This window comes from Atta cephalotes (genome assembly GCF_000143395.1).
Source record: "Atta cephalotes unplaced genomic scaffold scaffold00011, whole genome shotgun sequence".
Taxonomy (NCBI): domain Eukaryota; kingdom Metazoa; phylum Arthropoda; class Insecta; order Hymenoptera; family Formicidae; genus Atta; species Atta cephalotes.
The window spans coordinates 3,072,476-3,082,197 of NW_012130075.1; the positions used below are offsets into that span (position 1 = coordinate 3,072,476).

At 32.5% G+C, this 9,722-nt stretch overlaps 2 protein-coding genes across 2 annotated transcripts in view; one reads left to right on the forward strand and one right to left on the reverse strand.

Moving 5' to 3' along the window:
• The first annotated feature begins 2,538 nt into the window (after nucleotides 1-2,538).
• LOC105617025 (tetraspanin-9) lies at nucleotides 2,539-8,173 on the forward strand. Its single transcript, XM_012198607.1, has 4 exons — nucleotides 2,539-2,616; nucleotides 6,482-6,673; nucleotides 7,301-7,483; nucleotides 7,838-8,173. The coding sequence occupies exons 1-4, from the start codon at nucleotides 2,539-2,541 to the stop codon at nucleotides 8,171-8,173; spliced, it is 789 nt and encodes a 262-aa protein (XP_012053997.1).
• A 240-nt stretch (nucleotides 8,174-8,413) lies between these two features.
• Nucleotides 8,414-9,722, reverse strand: part of LOC105617131 — a 2,846-nt gene continuing 1,537 nt past the window's right edge. The window contains exons 3-4 of the mRNA XM_012198704.1: nucleotides 9,478-9,578; nucleotides 8,414-8,677 (exon numbers count right to left, since the gene is read on the reverse strand). Coding sequence (XP_012054094.1) covers nucleotides 9,513-9,578 — 66 coding nt within the window. The 3' untranslated portion in view covers nucleotides 8,414-8,677; nucleotides 9,478-9,512. The remainder of the gene's footprint in view (nucleotides 8,678-9,477; nucleotides 9,579-9,722) is intronic.

A 9,722-nucleotide genomic window follows, 5' to 3' on the forward strand; every position in this document is an offset into this window, starting at 1 on the left:
AAAATTATTCGTATTAATTGCGCCGGTGTGCAAGTGTATATGATTATTTTATTTTTGTTATTATTATTAAGTTATTATTATTAAAAATCGTTTGATACTTTTGAATTACTATTGAATAATTGTGCGTTCCATCAGATAAACATTTAAATTTGTTTAATGGATACCTATTTATCATTAACGTTTTAATAAATTTTAATAGAATTATGGAATAGAATTTTTTGTAAGAAAAAAACATGAAGATTTTTACTGTCATCGCTTTGATTTAATTACAAGAAAAACATCCTTATTTTAGTAATTATGCGATTTCAAACAATTTTATTTTTTCATTTTGTTCTCTTCCTAAGAGTACAAGAGAGAGAATTTAATAATTCAGTGAAATTGATCACATCCCACTAATTATGCTAATTATAACGTACATATCGCGAGCAACCCAAAGAAAATAATTGTTGGATCGAAAGCGTTGTAATAATGTGAGATCATAGATGATAGTGTCCGTTGATGTGAGAAATATTGTAAGGATGTTCTTTATTCAACGATTTCCTTCGTCGTATATTGTTCGATCAATATTATTTGCATAGCTATCACGATGACTTAACGTAGGAAACTCACATGGACTGGTTGTTGTAATTTGAATTTCCGATGCACATGTTATACATAGATCTCGAACTAGGTTTTTAATTCTTTAATGTAGTTTATGTTGGCATATTAAAAAATAAATAAATTATAAATGGAAAAAAATTATAAATGAAAAATTAATATAATGTTGAAAAGATATATATGATCATTGATGATTTTGGAACAGTCGACACAGAAAGAATAATTTTGATGAAATATTAAAAAAAATGTAATCAGATACAGATTTGAAAATAATTATGAATCAGAATAATTATGTTTAAGATAGATTATTAGGATGTCAAAATTTTTTACAACATTATCATTACGCTTGAACGTCCTATTCAGAGAAATATATATCATAGATGATAATTATCCACAAACACAGATCGAAGTTTGCATCAAACGTTGCAGTAATGTTATTGTAATATTGCTAGAACATTGCAATATTTCTGCAATATTGTTGAAATGATCTGTGTTGTACGAATATAAAGGTAACTTATATGTGCTATAAAGTAGTTTATTCAATTATATACATTAATTCTACGTAAAAACTTGCTATCACTTTTATAATTAATATAAATACATTTTTCTTTAAGTTATATTATTATTTTTGGTGGTTTAACATAATTATTTTCAGAACTATTGTCTGATCTAATTTTTATAATTCAGTAAAACCATTCTTTCCGTGTATAAAATTATTGCAGACAATCTGATTTTATCTTTGGAATCAAAAGGAAATAGTACACCGTGGGAAGTGGCTTGAAATGATGTGGTTACTATACGCCTGAATGCGAATTTCTGGGAAAGCGGATTTTTATATACGAGACCTTTCGGCGAAAGTTACCTTCACCTTTGCACCTCAGCGTTTTGCCTGTTCCATATGTGTGTGTATGTATGCACGTAAGAGACCTCAATCTGGATGCAAAAGGTTAACGAAGAGCAGCAGCATAAATGCACAAGATGTGAAGGGAAAAATAGGAGAATGAGACTGGACATCTCGAAGCGTCTTGAAGATGCTTTTTTTTCTTTTTCGCTACTCCATTATACGATTGCCTACGAGAAAAGTGACATTCGATGAGCAATATCCTCTGTAAGTGTCACTTCCACTCCTCTTCCCATCGTGATCTACATGATACGCGATCGCGTATGGGTGAACGGCTTCACCGCAGTTGTCCCGTTAACAGACCTAGAAGGCTCAGAGAGGAGACCAGACCGGAGCCAATCGTATCGGCCGGTTCTCAGACACATCGGCACGGGCCCTCGTCTGACAAAGATTGTCTGGTCGGGTCGGCCTGTAATCAGTCAGCTGGGACGATCCTACAGATCTTCCTCAACGGTGCGTCCGAGAGCGGGATCTTCGCTCGCGTAGGTCGCACATCGATCTTCTTGTTCTCCTCCCCCTTCACTTGCTCCTCGCACTCCTCATCTCCCGTTCCTCCACTTCATTTCTCTCTCTCATCTCGCGGCTTCTTCCCCTTCCTCCCACGTCCTGTCTACCTCAGGTTGCTCTTCGAACGTAGATGTAGTATTTCCTGATGATCCGTGATGCGCATCACAAGGCTCTCGCGCTGATGTGCACGGTGGGTTTTTTATCGGTGATATATAATTATTATAATGATATTTTGTGATGTAAAGAAGAGCGTAGAGTTTGATTTTAGTTCTCCGTGTGTTCATACAACTGAAGACGAAAGTTGCTGATTGAGCCGGTGTAATTAACACCCGTAAACAATCCTCGAGATAGCTTCGTAACCTTGAACAGGCATCGCTGTCTCACGTCAATTCGCGATACGGTGCTAATCTTAAGAATTTTCTCGTAGCCAAAGAATACATTTTCTATCCGTTTCTTGCCTTTGTTCAAAGGGATCACGTTGCTATTTCTACGTTTCCAGGAAACTTTGCCAGTCCTTTCGGAGTAAGGATCTGATGAAGGATCGAATCATGGGCCGCACAGGATATACGTGCATCAGGCACGTTTTCTGCTCCCTCAATGTTTTAATCTGGGTATGTAGAGCTACCTTTTTTTAAATCATTTAATCTGAACGCTGCATTTTGATTATATAAGACATAATTTTTTTAAACAACAGAAGTTGATGAAGACTTGAATGCATATGCGATTGGGAATTTTATCTGTTATAAATTTTATCTGTTAAATATTGACAAAAGTTATTATTGGCAAAAGTCTCCACTTGAAATTTTTTGGGCGAATAAATTTGTATGTTTTTTACTTTAACTATCAATAAGCTCTTTCTTTTTAAGAAAGATATAAGAAAGATTTATTAATTTAGTTAAAAAAGTATATATAATACGGCATAAGAAAAATACAATTTTTGTTTATTAATTAAAATAGGATGCACTTAATTGATTTTGCAGCTGAAGAAAAAATTTTAGCTGATTTTAGAAAGTGTCCGCTATTTTTATTAAATATAACTGATAGATATAACTGTATTTGCAACAGTAGGGACTTGAGGATTTAATTTCTTTTGCAATTAGACATCTTTCTTCTTGGATTCTGTAGGATTTGTATTATATCAACATACATATTTTCAAACGTTCAATTCGTTTTAATCCGTTTAAAACTAAAAGAAGCAAACAAATTCATAGGTCTCAATTTTTTATTTTTAGATAAAGCAGCTTTTACTTTTGGCTACTTCTTTTGAGATTGATTTACTTTGCGAATTATTCGAGAATGGCACTTCAGCTATATTTAAACAACTCGTTCGCGTTAGAAAGATATGTGAGAACTTTTCAACTTAAATGAAACATTTCATTGCCACGTATAATTTGTAAACACGGGTGTATGTGCGTATACAGTGCAAGTGTGCGACTCCAATTGGTCAGAAATGACAGAAATGAGACAATAACCCGCCGGCGGTATTTAACGACCCACGCGAGTCGGCGATTAAACTGACGACGCGCTTTTGTAATTCGCGCCGCATTCCGCCGCATTCGCCGTTCCCTCGGCTTTATTATTCCACTTGAAATCGTCCGCCCGCGTCTGTATCGCGATCAAAGCCTTAAATAGGGCGTTGAACCATGCTCTATGAGCTATGAACTTACGGTACCCGTAAGTCGTAAGTCAATAAAGTGCAGTACCGATTGTTCTGTATGCTGTAAAACTGATACACATGTTTTTATGTTCTTTATACTGTGAAATACGTTACCTATTGTCATTCTGTTTCAATTTGATATTAATCGCAATTCGTTGCATGAACTCCAAACTAAGAGTCACAGTCTGGAGTTTATTAGATTCATTATGTATTACTCCAAACTCAAAAGTTCCTGAGAAGATAGATAAGAGACATACTATTATATAAATCATATCTTCAATTATATAAAAAATTTCTATTAAATTATATTAAATTATTAAATTATTTAATTACACTTACTTATGTTATTTATACTTATATTAAATTATTTAACATTTTAATAATAAATAGTTAATAATAAATATTTTGACAATACAAACTAAATATCTGGTGGTCAACGACATGTTATTGTAGATTATGTAACGCTGTTGCAAAAACGTCCCGTTTTCGCGTACGCATCATTGACGGTAATTAGAAAGTACGGATGCGCTCTTTTGTACAATTAGCTATCGGGGTCGCATAACAGTGCATTAATTTCTCAATCATGCTGCGTCGCAGAAGTTGTAATTTATAAATTACATTGCGGTTTTTCCGCAGATGTTACTGCTACGTGTAAACACGTTGGTCTCATCATTTGCAGAATTTTATAAGGAAGGACGTTGCTATCACGTGTCGAATATACTTAGTGGATGAATCTCATAAGGTCAACTTCACCTAGTCACCGTTTCAGTCGATTGAATGACTTCCTGTCATTGATAGCACAACAAGGCAACCGCCGACCAGAAAATCTGCAGTACTCTCTTACGTACATAGGCTGTGTAGACAAGTCTCTGTGTTTGCGAATAAGTTAGCAAATGGACGATAAACCGTTAAATGTATACGGGTGACCGCATCGACATCCGATACACTTTGCTGCTTAGTGAAATAACATTGTACAGTTTCGCTATTATTTTAATTTTTATTGCGAATGCGAGAAATGTCATGGTGTGATTTTGCCATTCACTCGTCACACGTTCATTGGCGCATTGGCTGTGAGTTAAATGAATTTCGCGATGGCTGTCAACCATAGGCATCAATTTTCCTTCCGCGTTGACGATTCAAAATGCATCACGATACTTTCTAATCCACGGTCCACTTTCCACTTTCCGATTTTATTTAAACGCAGCATAAACGAGAATTTGAGATAGCTTTGTTATCGAGCATATATTGTCGACAATAGTCGAATGAAAATAACGCATCATTGACCCAATGAACTCACGTGCTATGAGTGGTGTGTGATGAGGATCTCTCGATGCTTTTAATTATAATTTTATTGTTATTAATTATAATATAAAATATTTTCTAGAGCTTTCAGCAGGGGAGACCTGAGACTAATTACGTTTTTTTATGTGATAACTTTTGGTAACTAATGTATATAAATCGGATAACTATCGCAAAGATCTTTATAAAAGCCTAACATCTATATTATAAATATTTATTAAAATTATAATTTATTTATCTCACATTAATTAAAAGTACTTGTAACAATTTATATCCATTCAATCTAAAATTCAATCGAAAATATTAAAAGTACTTGTAACAATTTATATCCATCTACATATGAGACAGTTTGTTATAATTATCAGCTGGATAAATTGGGCAGCTGTAAATTTTTTTAAATATTTTAATTATTTATAAATATATTAAATTCTCGAATGAAAATATCTTTTGCCAATAAATAACATATATTTATTTGTAAATATAATGTTCCAAAAATCGATTTCGCTACAGATTTCTTAACCGAATCAAAATATTTTCACAATAAAAGACCGTGAAAGCTATGATTGAAAGAAAGTTCAGTAATTTGAAATACTCAATGTAATTATTTATCTATATACAATCATACTATACAAAGTTAGCTAAAATATATGATAACGGAAAGGAGATGATTTGGTTTAAAATTAATCAAAATGATAGAATAATTTTTTTGCATAAGATGTTTTTTGAAAAAAAGAACTTGAAAGTTATGCATGTGCACTTAAATGATATTTGACGTAATAATTTTTGCTACACAATCTGATTTTTTTTTTACTATTAGGATTAACTATAATAATTCAGTTCCATAAGATACATGAGTGAATTATATAAGACAAAGATTAATTTGATTTCTTATACATTTATTTCTTACTTAATTGCGATATTGTTGAAATGGTTGGTCATTTTGTTGTACATAAAGTTGAATTCTGCAAATGTAATTAAAATGGATTGCTTCTAACGTATTTTATCTCTTTAATTTTTTTAATGTAAAAGAATAATTTTTCTTAACACTTTTCTTAACACTTTTCTTTTAACACTTGAAGTGCCAATGTTTCTCACTCATTAAAGGAATGAAGTGAACAAATTACTATGAAAATAAAGAAAATGAAAAACTAAATATTTCATCAATGTAAAAAATATAATCGGAAAGTCAAAAAATTTCTATATATAAACGCTTATCTTTTACACAAGAAATAAAATTTAAATCTAAAAACTAAAACGGTCAATAACGACCATTGGACACTTCTAATGATTAGGATAATAAATTCAGAATTTTTTCTAAAAAAAATCTTGTTAAAAAAATTTATTCTTTTATTTCTCTTAATTTAAGTAAAATCACTCTCTTCCCGATTGTACTACGTATTTCCCTGCCTATATATAATATTATAATTTCAATTTTAATGGATTCGCGTACGTTTTAAATACGTCGAAAGTCAAACGTTTATGACGTGCAGAGTAATTGACGTGAGTAATTTGTTTTACAGTTATGCGCTTGCGGAATTTTGGGTGCGGGCCTTTGGCTACGACTGGCTTACTCCGGATACGCGACCTTGGTACCGCAGTACAGCTTCGTGTCGGCGGATTCGCTACTGCTCGCCGCGGGATGCATCACATTCGTCATCGCCTTCTTCGGATGTTGTGGCGCGTGGTTCCAGTCAAGATGCATGCTGATCACGGTTAGTACAACGTGATCCATTGTAAAACACGTGCCTTGCAAAAAGCACGCGTGGTATAGTATACTTATGAACTTTTTGTGATACGCACGCAATATACTACATATGCGGCGCACGGATTGAAGTTTATAACTTGACAATCTTGAATATCTTTGTCGTCAGTAGATCGTGATTTGAATTTCTGTTGTCATTTGAATAATTTGTCATAGAGCAATACGCATGCTGTCCATGCTAACTATATTTAAAAAAAATCATCTTTTTTCCTCGTTTGTTTTGCTCATTCTTAGCTGACGTTAAGATAAATCTGTCTGCTAAGCGAGAGAGAGAAAGAGAAACAAAATATTCTTTTCATTGTACACAGTTTATACACATAGAATTCGTTTAGTATATAACGCAATATGTGACGGATCGATAAATTCGTTTGCATATTATATGACACCTTGCGTGTATAGTAATAATTACATAGAATATGAGATCTTTTTTCCCGCTCCCAGTTCTTGTTTTCTCTTGGTGAAAGAAATAAGTATTAGAATAATTAAAAGGCTTTTGAAAATCTCAAAACTTGTAAAGAGATGCCTCATATTATTAATAATAGGAAGAGAGAACGTTGACACTTCCTGTAATTTTCAGTATTTCAGTCTAGTAATACTCATGTTTCTCGCCGAGTTCATGCTGGGCACCTTGGCGTTTGTGTTCAGAGAACACCTCGCGAGGAGCTTGAAGGAGGAGCTATTGTACGGCATTGAGAAGCATTATAATATTACAAGGGAGCCGGGAACACTTTCTGCCATGTGGGACCATATACATACCGAGGTTTGTTTAATTATTTAATTAATATTTGCAAAACATCACACGAAGTGTTACAGATTTCTGAATTTCCTTAATTTATTTTAAAGAAACTTTTTTTAAAGAAATTTTTTCGCGTAGTTAAAAGATGAACTGTTCCGTATTGGAAATTAAAATCTTGTTTTTTTTTGTGGCTAAACTAATATATGTATATTGATTGCATGTGAAACAAAACAAATATATATATGACATTTGATAAAAGTAAGAGAGATAATTTTGAGTGCAGTCTCTCCAGTGTAGAGACAAAGAATAAGAATAATAATTTAAATAACTTAAATAAAGTCTTAATATGATGATACAGTTTTAAATGTACGCTTGCAGTTTCACTGTTGTGGAGTACGCGATTATACGGATTGGTTCCAAATCGAAGCGTGGCCGGAGGAGGATCGGGTTCCAGATTCTTGCTGCATGCAGCGGGAACGATATTGCGGTCGCCTAGATTCAGAAGGTCGTAACAAGGAACTCTGGTATAAGGAAGGATGCGCGACTGCCATTCAAATGTGGCTGATAACTAGACTCCATGTGGTGGGCACGGTGGGCCTCGTCGTGGCTTTTCTTCAACTATTCGGCCAGGTGGCCAGCATGATTCTCTTCTGCACAGTCAGGCATAAGAGATCATCTCACACGTACAAGAGTTACGACACTACCAATACCTAGAATTTTCGATCGATCTTAGACGAGACAACTGTCTAAGATCGTAGTAGCCTTCTCGCGCGTTTTCGATTCTCGTTGCATGCAACGGAACGAATCTTTCCGGAATCGTGTCATTCCTTTCCTGAGGATTCTTAAAGAGAATCTTGTCGATTTCATCCGAATTTGCAAATTCGTATTAATAGGAATATAAGTACAACGAGACGAAAATTTATTAAGAAAGAGCATGAAAAAAAAACGAAATGATTAAGTTATCGATAATTATTGAACGTTGATTTATAAATACATTTACAAATGAGACAATTTAAGTAGATAAAAGTATGTTGATGTATAGTTGACCAAAAAGTTTCCGCTGTGTACCAAAAAATATGATAGGTATTCAATGGATGGACTTCCTTCTTAGTCTGGATTTGATAAATGCTTTTTGTAATTTCCAGTGATTAATATCGACTTCTAATGATAGTCCAACTTTGTCAGCTGATAGTTATTTATATTTGTAACTAAGAGAAACTAAGAAAAAATGTATAACTTGTGAATCATTTTAATGCGCATAGATACATAAAAATTTATTGATCATAGGTAAAATCTAACAGAATGGAAAAATTGATTTAAATATGAAAACAAATTGTATAACAAGGGTAAAGACAATCGATCATTAAATTTCAATTATCTAACAAGCCCATCCTACTTTCGTGGAATAATCCACGTTTTAATAGTTATAAATATACTCAATATTCATTTACAAGAAGTAATCAATTGCTATTTTATAATAATTGTAAAATCTCTGTTTTACAGTAATTGTATATCATATTGATTCTCAACGTTAACAATCGGGAGCAGTTAGATAGATAGTGCATGATTATGTGATTTAGTCCCGAGTATTCAATAGAGATTGTAGATCAAATTATCTTCAATGTCATAAGCATGAATACTTTACTAAGATTTTTGTATTCAATATAATATATAAATATAGATAAATATATAAATTTAGTAAATTAAAAATAATCGTTATTCTTATATGTTACTTGATATCGAAGTAATCAATTGACTATAAGTTAAAAGCAATGTTAAAGACTGTACAATGCAAAATCGAGATAGTAAGATGATAGTTATGTATTATGTGTATCGAACAAATTATTATTAATAATAAAGGATGTATTTATATGTAATGAAGAGCTAGCCATTATATTTAGTTCTATTTTTGACTTTCATCATTTAATCGAAATGAATGAATTATTATAGACAAATGATACGTTAGTAGTACAAAAGGCATTTATATTTGATGAGTTACACAAATTCGAATTACTTACCAAAATTTGAAAAAATTTTATAATGTTACCATTTTTTAATTAAAAATATTGTTATATAACCACTCAAAGATTCTGATTATCATCCTTAATATTTCTTTAAACTGCACATAAACATATAATTTTAATTATTTAAATATTGATATTTATAATGAAAAAGAAGATTAAATGTTGAAAAGTATATATATATATATATATATATATATACTAGTANACTGTACAACGGACACAACAGGGAAGTAGGTAGA

Excerpts from the sequence above, each read along its gene's own strand:
- LOC105617025 (XM_012198607.1), top strand. The coding sequence starts at position 2,539 with ATGAAGGATCGAATCATGGGCCGCACAGGATATACGTGCATCAGGCAC. Across the intron at positions 6,674-7,300 it reads CAAGATGCATGCTGATCACG|TATTTCAGTCTAGTAATACT; the intron begins GTTAGTACAACG and ends TGTAATTTTCAG. Across the intron at positions 7,484-7,837 it reads GGGACCATATACATACCGAG|TTTCACTGTTGTGGAGTACG; the intron begins GTTTGTTTAATT and ends GTACGCTTGCAG.